General features: G+C 36.6%; 1 protein-coding gene across 2 annotated transcripts in view; it reads left to right on the top strand.

Moving 5' to 3' along the window:
* Positions 1 to 24904, top strand: part of SEC23A (SEC23 homolog A, COPII coat complex component) — a 61015-nt gene that overhangs the window by 25216 nt on the left and 10895 nt on the right. For both annotated transcript variants that reach the window (XM_065900884.1, XM_065900892.1), the window contains exons 12-17: positions 353 to 459; positions 10245 to 10398; positions 17135 to 17212; positions 19660 to 19821; positions 22212 to 22298; positions 23454 to 23609. In XM_065900884.1, the coding sequence (XP_065756956.1) occupies positions 353 to 459; positions 10245 to 10398; positions 17135 to 17212; positions 19660 to 19821; positions 22212 to 22298; positions 23454 to 23609 (744 nt within the window). The remainder of the gene's footprint in view (positions 1 to 352; positions 460 to 10244; positions 10399 to 17134; positions 17213 to 19659; positions 19822 to 22211; positions 22299 to 23453; positions 23610 to 24904) is intronic.

Raw genomic sequence — 24904 nt, forward strand, 5'->3', positions numbered from 1 at the left:
AGCTCAGTGTCTTTTTATCCAGTTACTATTAGGCAAAATTGCCTCACTTATGCCTTTTCTTATCTGTTAATTTCTTTACACTTCTCCCTTCATTTTGTTTTTTCATGTTTCTCTGAATTTTATATTACTTGAAATTGATTTCCTAGCTTGACTCACTCCATAATTTTTCTCCTCTCCCAAATCCGTTTCTTTTTCACGTGGCAAATCACCACTGTTTTGTATGCACTGGAAATAAGCATCCTTCTGATAGATTTTAGAATGAATTTTGTTAGTGCTAGGATATGCAGTCCATGACTGTATGACAACAATGTAATAGATCTTGCTTAGATTCTACTCTTTTATATTTATACAGCATAATGCTCCAATTCCTCAAGGAGGACGTGGTGCAATCCAGTTTGTGACTCAGTATCAGCATTCAAGTGGGCAGAGACGTATCCGAGTGACCACCATTGCTAGGAAGTAAGTTGTATTTGTTAAGAGATTTGATTTACATATCAAAACTATTCTGGGTCATGCTCCCAAACTGGCTTCCTATTTTGAGTGACGTTTTGGAATGAAGTTAGTCTGGAAAGGATTCTTAGGTGAGGTAAGTCTAGAATTGAACAGGCTTTTGGTCTTTTTCTGTTTGTTTTGGATTTGATTGTCTGGGTAGGAAAAGTGTTGGTCAGTATAAACTTAACCTGATTTAGGCATAGCCTAGAAAATAGACACTGAAGGCATCGTAACTCTCATTTTATTGAACTGTATTTAAACTCTAGCTTCATTTCTGAAAACCATGAGACTATTCTGGTGAGTGACGGACATGGCCTAATGAAACAGTGTTGTGTTGGATGGTCTGTTACTTAGCAGAGGGTAGTATGTAGAGAGATTTATTGTCCTGCTGTAACTTTGCTTTGACTTAAAATCCTAGATGAATGTTAAGGGAATACATTATTCCTTTGAAGAAAAAGTGCCCCCTGAGCTTTCCTTTACGTCTGTTCATTTGCACATCATGAACCTGGAAGTATTGATTCTTGGCAAACATGTCAATTTATTTATGGCCCCTCAGCACACACCCCCAACCCCATATGCACGTATAACTTAACTTGGAATTCAAAATATTTACTTAAGGAAACAACTGGACATACCAATTTGAGGGATATTTTATAAAGCCACTGGCTTAGACTCTTCAAAAATGTCTTAGAAGGCAAAGAAAGTGTTAGTAACCAGTTAAGATTAAAGGAGACTAAAGAGAATTACATCTAAAGCCAATATATGATCCTGGATAAAATCCCATCAGGAAAATTTTTGCTATAGAGGACCTTGTTGAGACAACTGGGGAAATTTGAATATGGTCTACATATAGGATAATAGTATTTTATCAATGTTTAATTTCATTAATTTAGTAATTCATTGGGGCTACATAAGAGAACGTTTTTGTTCTTAGGATACACACTGAAGAATTTAGGGGAAAGGGTGATGTATCTGTAACTTACTCTCAAAAGTTTGGCAAAAGAAAAAGTGTGTGTGTATGAAGGAAAAGAGAACGATAAAGCAGAATGTTACAGTGCTAACAATTGATAAATCTAGGTGATGGATATATAGATTATTCTACTTATAGCTTTATGTTTGAAATATTCTTAAAATGAAAAGTTCTAAAAAGAGTTAGGTTAATCATTCAAGAGAAAGGGAACTTTTGTCATGAGAAAAGAATTTTTCATGGGTTTATATATTTTCAGTTTTTTACACAGAATTTATGAGGCTATTTGTAGAGAGAGAGATACTATGTGTGTTACGGTGCCATTTATATCATTGTGTCTCACCAAAGCACCCACTCTTTCAAATTAACTTATCCTGACCATTTTCAATAATCAAGGCTTATTTTTTTTCTTTATTAATTAGAAATATGACTTTAGGGGCCTAAGCAAGTGCATTTGTTAAGTGAATAAGCCATATGAAAATAAAGGACTCAAGTTCCTGAGATACAGTCAAAAGTTATCCTAGGGCTTCCCTGGTGGCGCAGTGGTTGAGAGTCCACCTGCCGACGCAGGGGACACGGGTTCGTGCCCCAGTCTGGGAAGATCCCACATGCCGTGGAGCGGCTGGGCCTGTGAGCCATGGCCGCTGAGCCTGTGCGTCCGGAGCCTGTGCTCTGCAACGGGAGAGGCCACAACAGTGAGAGGCCCGCATACCGCAAAAAATAAATAAATAAATAAAAATTTAAAAAGTTATCCTATATTTATAGAGAAAATAACTTTGATCTGGAAAGTTTGGTTTGAAACTAGTTGTAAGAATCACAGTGAAGAGGTACTGAAAATACAAAAGACAGATTTTACAATGTGAACAAACCCTTTAAACTTTAAGAGCAAAATTTTAAATGTATGGCTAAAGAACTTTTAAGTAGTAAATTTTTATGTGCTTATTTGCTAATTTATTTTTACTACTGAACCATTGTATTGATATTTTCAGAAGAAAAATGTCACCTTTATGTTTCAGTTTGAAGCAAGTGAATACTATGGTCATACAAGTTGGGAAAATACCAATTTAAAACAATTTTGGTTTTGGGAATTCCCTGGTGGTCCAGTGGTTAGGCTTCGGCACTTTCACTGCCATGGGCCCGGGTTCAATCCCTGGTTGGGGAACTAAGATCCCAAAAGACGTGCGGCGTGACCAAAACAAACAAACAAAACCCAACTTTATTTTTAGCTCTATGATATTTTTAAATTAAAAAATAGGGACTTCCCTGGTGGTCCAGTGATAAAGAATCTGCCTTCCAATGCAGGGGATGCAGGTTCAATCCCTGGTTAGGGAACTAAGGTCCCACATGCCTCTGGACAACTAAGCCCACGTGCCACAACTACTGAGCTCGTGCGCCTCAATTAGAGAGCCCGTGTGCTGCAAACTACAGAGCCCACGCACTCTGAAGCCTGTGCGCCACAACTAGAGAGAGAAAACCCGCATGGCACAACTAGAGAGAAGTCCGTGCACCACAATGAACAGCCTGTGTGCGGCAACGGAAGATGCTGCACGCCTCAACGAAGATCCCATGTGCCACACCTAAGACCCAATGCAGCCAAAAAAATTTTTCAAAAATAAAAAGATAACTAAACTAAACTATTAGTATAATCACTAAGTGTTCAAATTGCACTAAAAATAACTTTTGAAATTACCAGCTTTTGGGACTTCCATGGTGGTCCAGTGGTTAAGAATCCACCTTACAATGCAGGGGATGCGAGTTCAACCCCGGTCGGGGAACCAAGATCCCACGTGCTGTGGGGCAACTAAGCTCATGCACTGCAACTACTGAGCTCTCATGCCTCAACTAGAGAGCCCGCATGTGCAAACTACAGAGCCTATGTGTTCTGGAGCCCGTGTGCCACAACTAGAGAAGCCTGCGTGCCGCAATGCAGACCCAGAGCAGCCAAAAAAATATATATATATTGTGCTTTGCGTGGTGTATCTTTTAAAAAAATAATTACCAGCTTTAATTCCTTTATTTATTCTCATTCTTTTCTGCCTCTTGGTATTTCGTTAGACTGAGATAATTCGTGGGTATCAGTCATTTGGAAAATATTTTAAAATTTTTCGTCTATTTGAAAAAAATTAAAAATAGAGGAAGAAAGGAGAAGAATTTTGAACGTTGCTGCCGGGATTTTCTTGGGATCTCGTCTTACATCTTTGAGTCATGTAAAAGGGGTTCAGCTTTTCACAAAGTCTGTAACTATTGCCAGAATTGCTTAAAGTGAGGTACTTCAGAACTAAGATCAGCTGAAGTATTACAAAACTCTGTGAAATGTTAAACAAACAAACAAAAGTTATTGCTGGGTCTACCCAGGTTCAGTTTGGATTAGATTTATAGAACATGTAAATTTAATAAATTACTGTTATTTTGTATGTAATTTCAAATTTATCCCTTAGACTAAAATTTTTATTTATTAATTTTTGATTGGTTTTAGTGTGTTAATGTGGAGAGAAAAGAATACATAATAATTTTAATTATGGGCGGAAGAGTAAGAGGCGGAGATCACCTTCCTCCCCACAGATGCATCAGAAATACATCTACATGGGGAACAACTCCTACAGAACACATACTGCTGGCAGAAGACCTCAGACCTCCCAAAAGATGAAAGGCTCTTGGTGCTACAGCCGGGAGTCAGTGCTGTGCCTCTGAGGTGGGAGAGCCAACTTCAGAACACTGGTCCATAAGAGACCTCCCAGCTCCACGTAATATCAAACGGCGAAAATCTCCCAGAGATCTCCATCTCAACACCAACACCCAGCTTCACTCAATGACCAGCAAGCTACGGTGGTGGACACCCTATGCCAAACAGCTAGCAAGACAGGAACACAACCCCACCCATTAGCAGAGAGGTGGCCTAAAATCACAATAAGTCACAGACACCCCAAAACACACCACCAGACGTGGACCTGGCCACCAGAAAGACAAGATCCAGCCTCATCCACCAGAACACACGCTGTAGTCCCCTCCACCAGGAAGCCTACACAACCCACTGAAACAACTTTAGCCACTGGGGATAGACACAAAAAACAATGGGAACTACAAACCTGCAGCCTGCAAAAAGGAGACCCCAAACACAGTAAGATAAGCAAAATGAGAAGACAGAAAAACACACAGTAGATGAAGGAGCAAGATAAAAACCCACCAGACCTAACAAATGAAGAGGAAATAGGCAGTCTACCTGAAAAAGAATTCAGAATAATGATAGTAAACATGATCCAAAATCTTGGAAATAGAATACAGAAAATGCAAGAAACGTTTAACAAGGACCTAGAAGAACTAAAGATGAAACAAGCAATGATGAACAATACAATAAATGAAATGAAAAATACTCTAGATGGGATCAATAGCAGAATAACTGAGGCAGAAGAACAGATAAGTGACCTGGAAGATAAAATAGTGGAAATAACTACTGCAGAGCAGAATAAAGAAAAAAGAATGAAAAGAACTGAGGACAGTCTCAGAGACCTCTGGGACAACATTAAACGCACCAATATTCAAATTATAGGGGTTCCAGAAGAAGAAGAGAAAAAGAAAGTGATTGAGAAAATATTTGAAGAGATTATAGTTGAAAACTTCCCTAATATGGGAAAGGAAATAGTTAATCAAGCCCAGGAAGCACAGAGAGTCCCATACAGCATAAATCCAAGGAGAAACACACCAAGACACATATTAATCAAACTGTCAAAAATTAAATACAAAGAAAGCATATTAAAAGCAACAAGGGAAAAACAACAAATAACACACAAGGGAATACTCATAAGGTTAACAGCTGATCTTTCAGCAGAAACTCTGCAAGCCAGAAGGGACTCGCAGGACATATTTAAAGTGATGAAGGAGAAAAACCTGCAACCAAGATTACTCTACCCAGCAAGGATCTCATTCAGATTTGATGGAGAAATTAAAACCTTTACAGACAAGCAAAAGCTAAGAGAATTCAGCACCACCAAACCAGCTGTACAACAAATGCTGAAGGAACTTCTTTCGGCAAGAAACACAAGAGAAGGAAAAGACCTACAATAACAAACCCAAAACAATTAAGAAAATGGGAATGGAAACATACATATCAATAATTACCCTAAATGTAAATGGACTAAATGCTCCCACCAAAAGACACAGATTGATTGAATGGATACAAAAGCAAGACCCACATATATGCTGTCTACAAGAGACCCACTTCAGACCTAGAGACACATACAGACTGAAAGTGAAGGGATGGAAAAAGATATTCCATGCAAATGTAAACCAAAAGAAAGCTGGAGGAGCAATTCCCATATCAGACAAAATAGACTTTAAAATAAAGACTATTATAAGAGACAAAGAAGGACACTACATAATGATCAAGGGATCGATCCAAGAAGAAGATATAACAATTGTAAATATTTATGCACCCAACATAGGAGCACCTCAACACATAAGGCAAATACTAACAGCCATAAAAGGGGAAATCGACAGTAACACAGTCATAGTAGGGGACTTTAACACCCCACTTTCACCAATGGACAGATCATCCAAAATGAAAATAAATAAGGAAACACAAGCTTTAAATGATACATTAAACCAGATGGACTTAATTGATATTTATAGGACATTCCATCCAAAAACAACAGAATACACGTATTTCTCAAGTGCTCATGGAACATTCTCCAGGATAGATCATATCTTGGGTCACAAATCAAGCCTTGGTAAATTTAAGAAAATTGAGATTGTATCAAGTATCTTTTCCAACCACAATGCTATGAGACTAGATATTAATTACAGGAAAAGATCTGTAAAAAATACAAACACATGGAGGCTAAACAATACACTACTTAATAACGAAGTGCTCACTGAAGAAATCAAAGAGGAAATTAAAAAATACCTAGAAACAAATGACAATGGAGATACGATGACCCAAAACCTATGGGATGCAGCATAAGCAGTTCTAAGAGGGAACTTTATAGCAATACAATCCTACCTTAAGAAATAGGAAACATCTCGAATAAACAATGTAACCTTGCACCTAAAGCAATTAGAGAAAGAAGAACAAAAAACCCCCAAAGTTAGCAGAAGGAAAGAAATCATAAAAATCAGATCAGAAATAAATGAAAAAGAAATGAAGGAAACGATAACAAAGATCAATAAAATTAAAAGCTGGTTCTTTGAGAAGAAAAACAAAATTGATAAACCATTAGCCAGACTCATCAAGAAAAAAAGGGAGAAGACTCAAATCAATAGAATTAGAAATGAAAAAGGAAGAGTAACAACTGACACTGCAGAAATAAAAAAGATCATGAGAGATTACTACAAGCAACTCTATGCCAATAATATGGACAATCTGGAAGAAATGGACAAATTCTTAGAAATGCACAACCTGCCAAGACTGAATCAGGAAGAAATAGAAAATATGAACAGACCAATAACAAGCACTGAAATTGAAACTGTGATTTAAACTCTTCCAACAAACAAAAACCCAGGACCAGATGGCTTCATAGGGGAATTCTGTCAAACATTTAGAGAAGAGCTAACACCTATCCTTCTCAAACTCTTCCAAAATATAGCAGAGGGAGGAACACTCCCAAACTCATTCTACGAGGCCACCATCACCTTGATACCAAAACCAGACAAGGATGTCACAAAGAAAGAAAACTACAGGCCAATATCACTGATGAACATAGATGCAAAAATCCTGAACAAAATACTAGCAAACAGAATCCAACAGCACATTAAAAGGATCACACACCATGATCAAGTGAGGTTTATGCCAGGAATGCAAGGATTCTTCAATATATGCAAATCAATCAACGTGATACACCATATTAATAAATTGAAGGAGAAAAACCATATGGTCATCTCAATAGATGGAGAGAAAGTTTTTGACAAAATTCAACACCCATTTATGATAAAAACCCTGCAAAAAGTAGGCATAGAGGGAACTTTCCTCAACATAATAAAGGCCATATATGACAAACCCACAGCAAACATCATCATCAATGGTGAAAAACTGAAAGCATTTCCACTAAGATCAGGAACAAGACAAGGTTTCCCACTCTCACCACTCTTATTCAACATAGTTTTGGAAGTTTTAGCCACAGCAATCAAAGAAGAAAAGGAAATAAAAGGAATCCAAATTAGAAAAGAAGAAGTAAAGCTGTCTCTGTTTGCAGATGACATGATACTATAGATAGAGAATCCTAAACATTGTACCAGAAAACTACTAGAGCTAATCAATGAATTTGGTAAAGTAGCAGGATACAAAATTAATGCACAGAAATCTCTGGCATTCCTATACACTAATGATGAAAAATCTGAAAGTGAAATCAAGAAAACATTCCATTGCAACAAAAAGAATAAAACATCTAGGAATAAACCTACCTAGGGAGACAAAAGACCTGTATGCAGAGAATTATAAGACACTGATGAAAGAAATTAAAGATGATACTAATAGATGGAGAGATATACCATGTTCTTGGATTGGAAGAAACAACATTGTGAAAATGACTCTACTTCCCAAAGCAATCTACAGATTCAATGCAATCCCTATCAAACTACCACTGGCATTTTTCACAGAACTAGAACAAAAAATTTCACAATTTTTCTGGAAACGCAAAAGATCCTGAATAGCCAAAGCAATCTTGAGAATGAAAAACGGAGCTGGAGGAATCAGGCTGTGTGACTTCCGACTATACTACAAAGCTACAGTAATCGAGACAGTGTGGTAATGGCACAAAATCAGAAAGATAGATCAATGGAACAGGATAGAAAGCCCAGTGATAAACCCACGCACATATGGTCACCTTATCTTTGATAAAGGAGGCAGGAATGTACAGTGGAGAAAGGACAGCCTCTGCAATAAGTGGTGCTGGGGAAACTAGACAGGTACATGTAAAAGTATGAGATTAGAACACTCCCTAACACCATACACAAAAATAAGCTCAAAATGGATTAAAGACCTAAATGTAAGGCCAGAAACTATCAAACTCTTAGAGGAAAACATAGGCAGAACACTCTATGACATAAATCACAGCAAGATCCTTTCTGACCCACCTCCTAGAGAAATGGAAATAAAAACAAAAATAAACAAATGGGACCTAATGAAACTTCACAGCTTTTGCACAGCAAAGGAAACCATAAGCAAGACCAAAAGACAACCCTCAGAATGGGAGAAAATATTTACAAATGAAGCAACTGACAAAGGATTAATCTCCAAAATTTACAAGCAGCTCATGCAGCTCAATAACAAAAAAGCAAACAACCCAATCCAAAAATGGGCAGAAGACCTAAATAGACATTTCTCCAAAGAAGATATACAGACTGCCAACAAACACATGAAAGAATGCTCAACATCATTAATCATTAGAGAAATGCAAATCAAAACTACAATGAGATATCATCTCACACCAGTCAGAATGGCCATCATCAAAAAATCTAGAAACAATAAATGCTGGAGAGGGTGTGGAGAAAAGGGAACACTTGCACTGCTGTTGGGAATGTGAATTGTTACAGCCACTATGGAGAACAGTATGGAGGTTCCTTAAAAAAGTACAAATAGACCTACCATATGACCCAGCAATCCTACTACTGGGCATATACCCTGAGAAAACCATAATGCAAAAAGTGTCATGTACCAAAATGTTCATTGCAACTCTATTTACAGTTGCCAGGAAATGGAAACAACCTAATTGTCCATCATCAGATGAATGGATGAAGAAGATGTGGCACATATATACAATGGAATATTACTCAGCCATAAAAAGAAACGAAATGGAGTTATTTGTAGTGAGGTGGATGGACCTAGAGTCTGTCATACAGAGTGAAGTAAGTCAGAAAGAGAAAGACAAATTCCACATGCTAACACATATATATGGAATCTAAGAAAAAAAAATGTCATGAAGAACCTAGGGGTAAGACAGGAATAAAGACACAGACCTACTAGAGAAACACCTTGAGGATATGGGGAGGGGGAAGGGTAAGCTGTGACAAAGTGAGAGAGTGGCTTGGACATATATACACTACCAAACGTAAAATAGATAGCTGGGGGGAACCAGCTGCATAGCACAGGGAGATCAGCTCGGTGCTTTGTGACCACCTAGAGGGGTGGGATAGGGAGGGTGGGAGGTAGGGAGACACAGGAGGGAAGAGATATGGGAACATATGTATATGTATAACTGATTCACTTTGTTATAAAGCAGAAACTAACATACCATTGTAAAGCAATTATACTCCAATGAAGATGTAAAAATAATAATATTAATTTTAATTATCTAATTTTTATCACTAATAATTGAATTAAAAACCAATGAGAAAATATTCTGATAGTTTATTCATTTTCCAGTTTAGTAAATGACAATTACTTAGTCTGGGAGAAAACTTTATTTTTCTATTTCCATATTTTTGCTTTTATAAAATTGAAGAAGTGAATTTTTAACGTCTGATATACCAACTTGTATATCTATGTGCATATGCACACACATTGTTACATGTAAAAATCTTATTGTTGGAAGGAATATGTTTGGAAATCGACCTTTACAGTTATTTTAGAGAATTTTATTAGGTTTGGATATATTTTTCTGAAAAACAGTGAGTACTATACTGAAACTACTACTAGTGATTTTTTTAAAGCGAATTTTTCTAGGTAATATTGGAATTTTGAAATATTGAAGTAATTTTCTGTATGTTTTAAATTTAAATCTGTGTGACAGCCAACTATGATATCATGAATATAATAATTTAGCAGCACTTCTTGCTTTCTTCTTCTTGTCTTTAGCTGGGCAGATGCTCAAACTCAAATCCAAAACATTGCTGCATCTTTTGACCAGGAGGCAGCTGCCATTCTTATGGCTCGGCTGGCAATATATAGAGCAGAAACAGAAGAAGGTCCAGATGTGCTTAGATGGCTAGACAGACAGCTCATTCGACTGGTAAGAAGTAAACATCATACTTTTCTGAATCCATACGCATTTATTTGTAGTCAATTATTTTCTTTCATGGTACTTGACAGCGTAAATGAAAGTCTGTATGAGGGACTCCTAATAAAGTTGCTGAGAAAGGCATAGTAATGAATAGCAGAGTTAATTTATCTCTTCCAGTAAACGAAAATGCCTTTTTTCCTTAAAATAAAAGAGTGACAATTATGTAACCTATTATTGTTATTATTTTGGGGGGCTGATATGAAATTAATTCCCAATTTAATCCTAAATTACTATATCTGTTTTTACTCCTTTTTTGCATATTTTCCTTCATTGCTGTGGTTTAAATTTTCTATTTTCATTTTAATGGAAATTTTAAGAGAAATTAATTAGGGTATAAAAATTATACACATTAACATATAAAAATGTAGGCAAGTCTTTTTTATCTGGATCTAGATTACCAAAGTGTATGTTAGTAAAGTTATTGATTATGATGATTTACTTGAGCTTTTAACATGTCAGGAGCCCATTACTTTCATTATGACCTAGAATGCTTAGTTCTGTTCTTTTTTTTTAAAAAATATTTATTTATTTATTTATTTGGTTGCACTAGGTCTTAGTTGCAGCACGTGGGCTTCTTAGTTGTGGCATGCGAACTCTTAGTTGTGGTATGCATGTGGAATCTCATTCCCTGACCAGGGATTGAACCCAGGCCCCCTGCATTGGGAGCTCAGAGTCTTATGCACTGTGCCACCAGGGAAGTCCCAAGTTCTGTTCTTAATGCTTCATTTTCACTCAGCAAATTCTGGCCTATAATTTCCTTGGAAGTACCTCTTCAGTTCACCCTTCAGCTCAAACAGCCTGTTGAGAACTCTCTCTGTTAAGCTATCAAATTTCTGTTTGTAGCAGGAGGCTTTTGTGCCCTTTGTCTAGATTTTCACACAGTTTTTAAAACATTATCGAGGGAACTAGTCTTTGTTTAATAAAGTTAGCCATTTTTTGTAGCATCATCCAGAGCTTTTATTCTTTCATTTCTGAGGGTGTTTTTACACTAGCACCTTTTTGTGAATAAAGCAGTCTTATGACGACATCAGCCTGTCTTTTTTTAACAGTAGGCATAAAATCTCTCTTGGAGTCAACCACTGATTGGGCACCGTCAGTACAAATGTCAACATAGTTCCTCCAAGGTGGACTTTTGTTTCCATATAAGAAGATCAAAACATTAAATATATTTTGACCTTTGCTTGTTTAGGGCAGCAGAAAAGTTCTCTTGAATTTCACTATTATTTAGCAACTTGACATGACATTGGTGAAATCCGTTGACTCATCAACCTGAATGGAGAAGCTGTTATTTTTCAGCTAATTTACACAAAACTCTTCAGCATCATGTAACATGTCATGAATGTATCCACTTGTTATATTGTTTTAAGATGGAACCTTTTCAATTTCTCAGACTTCATCTTGTCCTAGCATTTTACTTACTGTAATTTTACATGTCATTGTTAGCACTCATCAACTATATGACTTTTCCTTTTCTAGATAATAAAGTTTGCTCTGAACTATCTTGCTTCCTGAGCCTTTTCACTGATTGTGACTTTGTTTTAACAAATGCTTTATTGTTTTGAGAGTCTAAAAGCTGTTTGAAGTAATCAGCACCTTTGTCAAATGGTTATGATTTGTAGTAAAGTACTTTTTCCATTTTGCTGGAGCTATTACTACATTTGTAGGTTATGACATGACACAAAATTGGATAGTACAACTTGGCTTATCAGCCCCACATAAAACCCACTGGTAAGTAGCTTTCAGTGTGAAGATGGACCTTTTCTGTGTTCTGTTGTATGGGTTTAGTGAAATGACTCAGAAGATTGTAATTCTTCGGAATTCTCTGTAGGCTTCTGTCTAGAATCTTTCTCTTCTCACACCTCAGCTTCAAAAATTGCCATATTGTTTGAATGCCTGTAAAACACAAATGCTAATAAAATATAACATAGACTTGGTCTTGTAAATAACTGAATGAGACAGTTGCAAAAAGTACAAAATGATAAAAAATCTCACAATATAATTCAATTCTAAGCTACATATCCTGCAGTTTGCACCATTTACAACAGCAGCAAGTTGAGGGTAGAGGACAGGCGAGTCATGACATAATGAAAATTATACTCTGCTCGTCTGTCACAGCAGTATAGCTTGTCTGTTCCATGAGTCAGCTGGCAACTGTGTGTAAGAGGGGATTGGTGGAGGTAGTTTCCGAGGGAAAGGCTGATATCATCAGACTGTTGCCGTGCTTTCTTTGCAAAACAGCTTTCATCAATTATCCATGATCCCCCATTGTCTTGTGTCAAAAACTGAGAATGGAGTTATCCAAATGAATATAGTCCTACTGCCACGTGAGACTAAAAGATCTGCAATGAAACTGCTAACAGGATAACTTGAAAACTGCATCACTGTGGCTGGCATCATATGGTGTGCAAAGTTCAAAAAATAATTTTTAAGAAGATCACAGTTTCTTATAGAAACCCTAGTGACTAATATATGGTAAAAGTGGTGGGAATATGGTTTTTACATTCTTTTCTTTAATTGATTGAATCAAATTAGTGTACAATTGAAGTGAAGTTTCAGGTGATGACAGATGAACCTTAGTTATAGAAGCTATTCTAAGTAGCTAACATAGTGTAGCCTCATTTTTTAATTTTTTAAAATTTTATTTATTTTTGGCTGTGTTGGGTCTTCGTTGCTGTGCGCGGGCTTTCTCTAGTTGCGGAGAGCGGGGGCTACTCTTCGTTGTGGGGCGCGAGCTTCTTATTGTGGTGGCTTCTCTCATTGCGTAGCATGGGCTCTAGAGTGCATGGGCTTCAGTAGTTGGAGCTCGTGGGCTCAGTAGTTGTGGCCTCTCGGGCTCTAGAGCGCAGGCTCAGTAGTTGTGGTGCAAAGGCTTAGTTGCTCCGCGGCATGTGGGAACTTCCTGGACCAGAGATCGAACCCATGTCCCCTGCATTGGCAGGCGGATTCCTTACCACTGTGCCACTAGGGAAGTCCCTAGCCTCATTTTTTGTACTGATTCCCTATTGCTGAATTTTCAGCTATAACAATGATAGCAACACGAACAGAGAAAGGATTAATACTTCTTAGGTACTACACTTTTCTAATTTTTTTCCTAATGAAAAACCTGTGAAATTATGCTAACAAACTTCTTACCTCAATTTGGTATAGTGAATATAACTGTTTTCTTTTTTTCTTGATGACTAAGAGTCATTTTAATTAAAAATAAGCCAGTGGGAACCTGCTGTATAGCGCAGGGAGCTCAGCTCGGTGCTCTGTGGTGACCTAGATGAGTGGGATGGCGGCAGCGTGGGAGGGAGATCTAAGAGGAAGGGGATATATGTATACATATAGCTGATTCACTTTGTTGTACAGCAGAAACTAACACAACATTGTAAAGCCACTATACCTCAATTAAAATAGATAAAATAGAAGAAATAAAAACAGAAATAAACATCTTTTTAAAAACTATTTTGTAGCTAATGAGCATCATATGGCCAGATTGGTGCTGGTACCACATTTGCTTCTGACAGCTTTAATATAAGCTTTCATTCTCCTCGATCAGAATCACTTAAGATATTGGTATAACACATGATATATGCTGCTTCCATTATCAGACTCTTGTTTGGGTCCATCTTGTGTCTGGCTTCATGGATCTGTTCCTTCCTTACCTTTTTGGCTCCTGACCTTTTCTACTGAATGACATCTTCTTATAACTTAAAATTACTATTTGATTTTTTTCATCTTTGACCTTTGGTTTACCCACTAACTACTACTTTCAGCTGTGCTGCTAGCTACGATGGATAAACAGTTCATCTCTCAGGAAATCATTTCTCAGGAAATTTCATTCCCAGGAAATCTCTCTTGTTTAAGACTCTTGGGGCTTTCCTTGCAAATTTTATCACAGCTAGGTTTTCTTCTTGCTATACCAGTGGGACCAGGCACTTCAGTTGTGCTGTTTTTCAGGAGGACCACTTTTGTCATTACCATTTTCTTTTTTTTTTTTTTTTTGCGGTATGCGGGCCTCTCACTGTTGTGGCCTCTCCCATTGCGGAGCACAGGCTCCAGACGCGCAGGCTCAGCGGCCATGGCTCACGGGCCTAGCCACTCCGCGGCATGTGGGATCTTCCCAGACCGGGGCACGAACCTGTGTCCGCTGCATCAGCAGGTGGACTCTTAACCACTGCGCCACCAGGGAAGCCCTACCATTTTCTTATAGAGGTTATGCTTTGACCCTTTGGGCCCATTTATGTGGATGGCTTTATGCATAACTAATTGCTGAATTGAAGACATGACTAAACTTCTTGCAAGTGTTGTTATTTTCCTCAAGAAATTGTATTACTGACGCTTTATCTGCCCAATCTTACTACTTCTAAATAACTCGAACGGTGGATCTTTGATATACCTCCTTTATGCTTCAATCTTTTTTCTCATTTGTATTAGTGTTTTGGTTGGGTTGTAAATAAGGACTACTCCTCATGATTCCAGTAATTAATGCTGGGGCATTTGATAAGTGTTCAAAGAAATTTTAAGAAGTAACCCAGGGCTTCCCTGGTGGCGCAGTGGTTGGGAGTCCACCTGCCGATGCAGGGGGCGCGGGTTCGTGCCTTGGTCTGGGAGGATCCCACGTGCCGCGGAGCGGCTGGGCCCGTGAGCCATGGCCGCTGAGCCTGTGCGTCCGGAGCCTGTGCTCTGCAACGGGAGAGGCCACAGCAGTGAGAGGCCCACGTACCGCAAAAAAAAAAAAAAAAAAAAAAGAAGTAACCCAAAGATTAGAAGTTTATGTATGTGTATATTATACAAAATTTATATTGTTATCTTTGGTAGAGTATAGATGATATTTATCAAAAAATAGGTGAATATGTGTTTAGCCTCTGGATGCAGAAGGGTTTTAAACATGAGAGGTAAAATCAGGAGCCATTAAATAAAAATATTAAAAGATTTTATTGCATTAAAATGTGACAAAAGTCTGTGTGGTAAAAATACTATTAGCAGAATTTCATGCCAACATTTGTCATATGTATGACAGAATGTGAAAATTTTCATATACAAGAGCTGTTACGAATCAGTAGTATTTGGGCAAAAGATGAGCAAAGGTGATGAGCAAGGAATTAGCAAAATAAGGAATGCAAGTGACCAATAAACATATGAAAAAGTTACCAATCTTATTTATAAGCAAATCAGATAATGTGTGACATATTGGCTTTTCCACAAAATCTTTTCAATGTGTTTGATATTCTAGATCTCAAGTGTATTTTATATTCTAGATCAGCACTGTCCAAGAGAACTTTCTACAGTGGTGGAAATGTTCTGTGTTCGGCACTGTCCATTATGGAACTACTACCCATATGTGGCTCTTGAGCACTTGAAATATGGCTAGTGCAACTGAGGAACTGGATTTTAATACAATTTAATTAATTTAAATTGGATTATAGCTAGTGGCTTTCATACTGGACAGTGAAGATTATTATCCAACTCTATAAGTTTCGTCAGTGAAGTGTTATTAGGGAGCTTTGAAGACAGAAACATTCTTATTCCCACATACCAAGATCTATGTTCTGAGGATTAGTGCTACAACTATAGCTTTTCTATCCTTTGGATAACTGTGGTTCTGAAATGATTTTTCCTGGAAGCCAAAAAATGTGATCAAACCAATTAGGCCTTCGTATGTGCTCTTTAAGGCACAGATAACTACATAAATTATTTAGTTGAACATTTTAGGCTGTAAAAGTCCTGTACTACTCGCAACAGTGAACCTTTTGTTATTTTTTGCTTATTATTTTTGCCCTTGATCATATTTAAGTACCGATAAACGTTGCCAGGAAGTAGACCAGTTGCATAAGTACTATAAAAACTTTTCAGGTCAGAGACTTTGCTCAAGAACAAGAGGAAGCTAACATTTATTGAGTGCTTAGTGTCAGTCATTGTGCTAAGCACTTTCTCATGTGGATTATCTCAGTTATTTAGGTGCCTTTTGTCACATTATCATAGAGGATTTACTTCTCTGTTGCTAGAGTATGTGTCTCCTTGATTTCCTTCCACTTTCTGCCTTTGCATTTCTTCTTCACCGGTTTACCTGTTGATCTTGATTTTCTTCAACAGTTCTTTCTTTTTGGTCTTTTTTCTAGTGTACCCAATTTTATAGCATCAGTTTGCCTTTGGAGCCACTATGGTATTTTGATAGTGCATCTTTCTGTCAGTAGACTATTGTCTTTTTTAAGTAGAGTCTTAGGGGGTGCCTGTTGAGCTCTTCTGGCCATCATCCAAGAGTTCTTTATTTGCTATCAGAGACACTTAGTTAAAAAAATTCAAACATTTTAAGATGAGTTGTTTTGCATTGGAGCAATGTATTATTTGTTTCCAAAATGCAAGTTTATGTATTTGGTTGTAATCATTCTCTTGGTAAGTCTATAAGTAATATTCCAGTTTTATCCTGTATCAAGTATCTTGCCTCCTAAAGAGCAATAACTTTAAAAATAGAGTATGCAGCTGATGGGACATATTTGCTCTCTTTAATTTGTGTCCCAAGCAATTTTGTGTGTTATCATACAGAACAGATTTGGAAATTCTTTTTTTAAACAGAATTGTTTATGATTGTTCATAGTTGCTGAATTAAAAGTGACAAACATTCAAAAAAATAGAGTATGCATAGACAAAGTTTTAGCTCTGTGCCAGGGAATATATTACTAACATGTTTTATTTTATTTAGTGTCAGAAATTTGGAGAGTATCACAAAGATGATCCAAGTTCCTTCAGATTTTCAGAAACTTTCTCCCTTTATCCACAGGTAAGTAGATAAAAGGTCCGTGTTCTTAGTGTTGACAGGAGCATTGGCTTTCACTTTTCCTGTTGTCTTTTATTACTCATTTTATAGGGTCATTCTTTTGGTTAGGTTTTAAGTTTTGAGATAGTTAAGAAATTAGTATTATGCTTGAACAGCTAGTGAAAAGTATGTAGTATTTTTATGATGGCCTTGCAGATAGCATTTATTTGTGTTGAGTAGAAATTTACACTGGAACCCTACTGTGGAGTAGAATTAGGTGTGAAGCAGATTAGCTTTCCATCTGATATAAGGGATCTAACTAATTACAGTAGTACCAAAAGGAAGTAATTTTACAAATCAGCTAGTCTTATAGCATGGTCTCATTGCCTGAGAACAACTTTATGGGGACATCCCAGGTAAGTAGAAAAGAAGCTAATTTAATTTATCTTACAGAACCTTTTCCACTTGGGTAGTGGAGTCTATCTGTTGTTTTGATAGATATTTTTAAAAGTCTAGGTTGTTTATATGATGAGTAATAGAGATAATATTTATTCAACTGAGTATATACTATGTGCAAGGAATTTAGGAGAATAAAGATGGCTGACATGGATCCCACTTTCAAGGAGCTTTCATTCTGAAGGGTGAGATATGAAATATACATAAACAACACAGAAAAGAAAGTGAGAAATACTATGAGAGATATATAACATTTAAAGGAAACTTTAAAGAATCCTTCCAAATGGATGATTTGATGTATCTTTTTTTTTTTTTTTTTTTGGCGGTACGCGGGCCTCTCACTGTTGTGGCCTCTCCCGTTGCGGAGCACAGGCTCCGGACGCGCAGGCTCATGGGCCCAGCCGCTCCGCAGCATGTGGGATCTTCCCGGACCGGGGCACGAACCCGAGTCCCCTGCATCGGCAGGCGGACTCTCAATCACTGCGCCACCAGGGAAGCCCTGATATATCTTTATAGAAGAGGTAGTGTTTTGTTTTAGCTCAGTCTGGAAGGATGATTAATATTGAGATGTGGAAATTCAAATTTTTGCTCACAAAGAATTTGTTTAAAGCTTCAACTTTATTAAGTTGAAGTATAAGAGCTATACTTATTTTTTGAAAATCTTTTAGTAATCTGTAACCTAGAAGCTCCATGTTTATAGGGGGAGACTTTCCTAAATCTCTGATTGAGGTTTTGGGGAGCTAGGAATAGGCAGGGTCTATTTGTCTTAAGGGAGGCAACCCTTTGTGTTTTGGGAATTCTCAGGCCTCATCTTCATAGAGAAACTAATAGGAAAGGGAATTGAGGGCATTAGTCTAAGTATTTGACTAAATTCTCCACACTTTCCTTACTTTCTCTTCTCTCCCTCTCCAAGCCTTCTCTTTGGGCTTTTGGATCTTCCAAGAGATCTGGGCATCCCATCTTTTCCTCTCATTGAAAGTAGAGAGCCAGAGGACCCAGAAATGCTTTTTTCTTTGGGTTTTCAAAGCCTTATGATCTTGTAAAAGGTGACATAAACTAAATCTAAGGGAGGTCTTCATTTATAAAATATTTACCCCTAGATTTACCAATTATACATTTTTGTAAGTAAACAAGAATGATTGAAGTGGTAAGGGATGAGAGAGCCTCTCAATGAATTATGGATCACTGAAAAAAGGAACAGGAATAAGAATTTCAATGAGTGGCATGTGTTGGGAGAGAGCTGTGGAATGAGTCCCAGGCAGGGCAGCATGTAGGCACTTGAGACCTGAGGGCTGAAGGAAGTTGAGAGAAGTAACTAAAAGACAAATGGGAGTATTTTGGAACAGATCCTATTGATTATATCAAAGACCCCTGGTGTCAAAGGAAAGTGTAGCTGTCCTTCATTCAGGCCTAATTCACCCCCTTTTTGATCTCTTTCACATGAGGAGTAGGTAGAAGGGGAGAAAATGAAAGGAGAAAGAAATTATGAAACAAAGTCTAGAGAATGTTTCTTAAGGATAAAGGAGACCTTAAATATTAAGAAATAAGTGGATATATATGTCCTTTTTTTTTAAACCAGTTTAGTTTTGGGGATCTATCTGTTAATCTATTTTTATGTTCTCTTAGAGTCTTTTGGTGGTGGTAATGAATAGAAATAAAAAGGCTCAGAGATGTGGACAGAGAGATGAAGAATAAAAACAAAGGTTGCTGCTAATGCATCACCTAGCATCAGTCTCTAATAACTTAGATCTGAGCGAGGGGTTTTTGTCCCTATTCTTGTTTTCCTTTTGAGTCATCTTTTTTGCTTTAATTTTTAAGTTGTTGTTGAATTATATTTTTAAGTAACTGATAAATATCATGAGTAAGATTCTTTCTGAGAAATACAATTTAGAATGTTCTTATTGTAAGGTGTTGTTTTATTGTGTTAATGGTTGTAATCAAATGCTTTTGTAGTAGTAAACTTCTGTTGTAATATTAAAATCAGTAAAAGCTATCTCACATGTTTTATCTTATAGTTTATGTTTCATTTAAGAAGATCTCCTTTCTTGCAAGTGTTTAACAATAGTCCTGATGAGAGTTCATATTATCGTCACCATTTTATGCGTCAAGATTTGACCCAGTCTCTAATCATGATTCAGCCTATTCTGTATGCATATTCTTTTAGTGGACCACCAGAGGTAAGAGGGACAGAAAAAGAAATTGGTTTTGTTACTGTGATGTGTGCTATTAAAAAAATAAAACAACTAGGTTTTTCTTTAAATATAGTTATTAAATACAAGAATTTAATTCAAGTGTTATCTTAAGTTATTCATATATTCACTTAAAAATATTTATGAGTGCTTACTACATGCTATATACAATGCTAGGCTGTCTTAGGAAATCATTAAAAAATAAAACAACAATGAGGTAGAAGAGACTTTTTAAAGATCATTTTGTCTAGTCGTTTAGTTGATTAAATCCTATAGGGCTCATGATTATTCTTATGTCTTTAACAATGTCTAGAGGTAGTGATGATTCTAGAAACTGTATTCCAGAGTTTAGTGTCTGACAATTAGGGCATTCTGTCTAAACAGAACTTCTTGTTTTAATATAGTCTCATTCTCCTATAGTCTTTATGGAACAAAAGATACAGTTAATTATAAAGATATACTTAAAAAAGTGATAAAATCATCCATTTTGCCTTCTTAGAAAACTGTCACACTTATTTTAACCTATTATTAAATAAAGAGTTTTTCCGTTCTAAGGTTAAAATTATCTGTTACACTACTTAAAAGTATGAAAATAATACTTCAGGAAAGGTTATTATAAAGAGAATATTTATAATATCTACTGATAAATGATCTCTAATGATGCCTTTATTCACTGTTTTGTAAAAAATAGTGGGTAAAATGTTGTATTTTTTTAAATTAATTAATTTATTTTTTATTTATTTGTTTTTGGCTGCGTTGGGTCTTTGTTGCTGCACCCAGGCTTTCTCTAGTTGTGGCGAGCGGGGGCTACTTTTCGTTGTGGTGCACGGGCTTCTCATTGCGGTGGCTTCTCTTGTTGCCGAGCACGGGCTCTAGGCGCCTGGGCTTCAATAGTTGTGGCACACAAACTTAGTAGTTGTGGCTCATGGGCTGTAGAGCACAGGCTCAGTAGTTGTGGCACATGAGCTTAGTTGTTCCATGGCATGTGGGATCTTCCCGGACCAGGGCTTGAGCCTGTGTCCCCTGCATTGGCAGGTGGATTCTTAACCACTGCGCCACCAGGGAAGTCCCTTAAAATGTTGTATTTTGTTACTATAATTTTTAAAGTAATTTGTCATAGTTTCTACTTTTCTAGAAAATGCATTTTTAATATGTTGGTCTGTGTTTGGTTTTGTAGTTCTTTGAATCAGGAAAAAAGTTTTAGAAGTAACTTTTTTTCTTATTATCATAGTAATATATGTAAATTGTAGACATCCGGACTGTTTAGAAGAAAATTGGAATCCCACTGCCTACTCCTATCAAATTTCAAACTCTCTGTTTAATCCATGAATCCCATTAGCTTCCTTTCTTAAGACTTTGCTTTTGAAGTTATCCTCTTTCTCTTCTGCATCATCACTTTCTCTCATCAGGATCATTCTCATTAACATAGAAACCTTAATAGCGCTCGTGTTAAACAAAAAGCCCCTGGACTTCACATTTTCTCTAATTGCCACCACATTTCTCTGGTCCCAGTCACAGCTAAATGCAGAAAGTTACTTGTCTATATGTTCCCACATCACATTCTTTTCTCAACCTATATTAGTCAAAGTCTTGTCCCTAATTTTTAAATTTTTTTTATTTGGCCGCACCGTGCAGCTTGCGATATCTCAGTTTCCTGACCAGGGATTGAACCCAGGCCACAGCAGTGAAAGTTCAGGATGCTAACCACCAGGCAACCAGGGAACTCCTCTTGTCCCAAAATTATACTGAAACAACTCTTATGAAGGTCACCAAAGCCTTCATCTTGCCGGAACTCTCAACAATATTTACCTTGAGGATTTTCCTTGAAAACCTTTTGCTCTAGGCTTCTCTGACACCTACAACACCTACTGGTTTTCCTCCTCCTCACTGCCTGTTCCTTATCAGTCTCTCCCTGCTGGTTTCTCCCTTTCCGACCTCTAAGTGTTGGCGTGCTCCGGGCTCAATCTCTGACTTCTTCTCTAGCTTCCCTTTCTCTAAGTGGTGCAGTCTCACCATATAGCTTTAATTACCATCTTTGTGCATGTGATACCCAAGTTCAGGCCACTTCCTTCTATTTCATATTCAGTACTATTTTTCCATCTCCAAATTTGTTCTTTCCCAAGCCTTTCCCCTCTCACTCAGTGGTACCACTATCAGTTAGACTCTTTCCTCTTGACTGGACTCTATTTTTCAATTGTTACTTCAGTTTAGAGATTCCTCAGAAAGTTAAATTGAAATATACTTTGAGAATTCATAATACTAAGAGGTTTTATGTAATAAGGTAATAAATTAAAAAATTTAAAGTGTCCTAGAAAGATCAGTTTTATGTTTTTAATTATGTTTTCCTGTTTCCTCTTCCATTGTTTTCTTTGTGTCAGCCGGTTCTTCTTGATAGCAGCAGCATTCTTGCAGATCGTATTCTCCTCATGGACACATTTTTCCAGATTTTGATTTATCATGGTGAGGTAAGAGTCCATAGCATTTAAAGCTAAGCACGTAGGTTCAATAAAGTCCTTTTATTCATAGAAGCTTTTCCCCTTTACTATATGACTAGTGTTTCCTCTATGATAAGCTTTATTTCCACTTTTATAAGATATGTGTAAATCTAGATTCTTTGAGAGATACAGATCTCTTTTTTTCACAAACCTACACTCAAGCTTGTAGTCTAGTATTCTAGTAACTTCAGCAGATATATTTTTCCAGTGTTTTAATTGTAAATGATTTTAGATTTGCACTGTAATGGTGAAGACCTTATTCAAAATATTACTTTAAGTGATATTATCCAGGACTTTTAAAGACCTATTGATTATTATTTTTAATTGATACCAGTTACTAGTGCTGTTTACCTTTTAAGAGTAATGTCTATGATATGACAGAGCTAGGTTTTTTGCTTATATCTTTTGTCTTTTTGTACTTTTGTTTCTTCAGTAGCTCATTAATGTGCTTAAATGAGAAATCAGAAATGCAGATGACTGTTCCTCTGTTAAATATGGAGATATAAAGCAATATAGAGTATACATTGATTGATTCAGTTAATTGATTCAGTTAACTTAGAAATCAAGCCAGGTTTAAAGTTGTGGATGATTTAATTACATGGTTTTTGGAGTCATTTTCCTTAATAAAAGAATTGATTCAGATGCTCTTTTACAGGTATATTATTTTTATAATATTATTGCTATTATTATTAAAGTTTTTATGTTTATGTATCTTGGGAGAATGTAACTCCATTGGTACAGACTTCATAATAGTAGGTCATTAATTTTGAAGTCTCTAGGAAATCTTTTGTAGTGAAAATCCCCCTTATTTATCATAAACTTAGGTAGATAGCTTTTAGCTAACATTAATATGATAAGTATAGCGTTTTACAATTGTTCTGGCTGAATTATTATTTCTTTTTACTTTTAAAGGAGAAGAAATATCCTAATTTTGCATCTGTTTACTCAAGAATACTGAAATTAGGATTTGTAACTTAAAAAAATTTGTAACTCAAAAAAAATAAATAGGATAATGTTCTATAATTTTCTTATTTTCTGAAGATTGCTTCATTTGAAAAAAAATCTCTTAAAGTTTTTGGTTAGGCAAGAAAAAAAGTCATAATTTTTTAACTGTTGTAAAATTAGACCATAGCTCAGTGGCGTAAGTTGGGATACCAGGACATGCCAGAATATGAAAATTTCCGCCACCTTCTGCAAGCCCCAGTGGATGATGCACAGGAGATCCTTCACTCCAGATTTCCAATGCCGAGATACATTGACACTGAACATGGGGGCAGTCAGGTAAATACTGTTAATTTGTTTGTGTGTTTGTTTGTTGCTGGTTTTACGAGTTGATCCTACTTGCCTTCTGACGTTAATTTGAATAGACTGCTTCACCAGGCACATAAAGGAAGGAGATGGGCAGATGGTTTCCAGGGGAAGGTATGCTTGCTTTTTGCTTTAGCTTTGAGAGCAGAGCAGTAAGATTATTGACTAGCTGTCTAAAGCTGGTGGTTTATCCCATCTTCTTCCTCCAGCCCAGCTCTGGTAAGGAGCCAGGATGGCATTATGGTGGTATGCAAGCTTTAGTTGAGCAAGAAGATATGAACAACTTGGGAAATAATTTAGTGTACTTTTCTTAAATCTGTTTACTTACGGTAAAGTCTATGAATACGAAGTTTGTGGTAACATAATGTTCTTCTGTTTTCCTCATTCTGTCATTTCAATTTTCTAGGAAATATAATAGGAAAGCATTATGGCATTGTAAAAAGGTGTGTAATTTTTAGAATTATGAGGATTAAATAAGATACATGTACATATACACATAGCCCTTTTGGGCCTTACAGAAGACTCAGGATCCCTTAACATACACTCTTAAAACACTTTTACTGCTCCCTTGTAATTCTTATTAGAGTTATATAAATTAATTATAGATTATTATAAGTTTGTTTCACTTGTTCCTTAAAAGCACAGATATTGCTTTGTTTATTAATGTATCCCTAGTGCCTAGCACAGTATTACATAGTAGGTAATAAATATCAGTAACTATTATTCAGAAATGATAGCAATTATTAGTAGGGTTTTACTATAATAGAAGCTACCCTGTATTGAGAATTTGCAAAGCTGATAGTTAGCACTTTACATACCTTCTCTCATTTGATTCTCATAGCAGTCCTATTGTTACCTCCATTTTACAGATAAGAAAACTGACACTTAGGATACTTGTGGCCAAGGAAACATAGTAAATGGAGGAACTGGGATTTGAATCCAGACGTTCTGACTCTTGAGCCAGTGCTCTTGTGTTTCTACTTTGAGAGTAGAAAAAGATTTTATATGGTACTAAATTTCAAAAGACAGGACTGTCCTTGTTCTTCCAACATGTAATAATAATTTATGACTGGTTCTCTCATTGATGTTTCACCGCATGTAGTGCTGTCTTCCTCTTTTATTCTGGTTATTATTTAATGATGATAAGGCGTAGTGGATAGATGGGTAAAATGTTGGGTAAGTGCTCTCATGGAATAGCCTACAGTTTAAAAAAGTTTGAGAGTCATTGTTTAAAGTAAAAGAACATGTATAGGTTTTCATGGCTTTTA

This window comes from Phocoena phocoena, chromosome 2 (genome assembly GCF_963924675.1).
Source record: "Phocoena phocoena chromosome 2, mPhoPho1.1, whole genome shotgun sequence".
Lineage (NCBI taxonomy): Eukaryota > Metazoa > Chordata > Mammalia > Artiodactyla > Phocoenidae > Phocoena > Phocoena phocoena.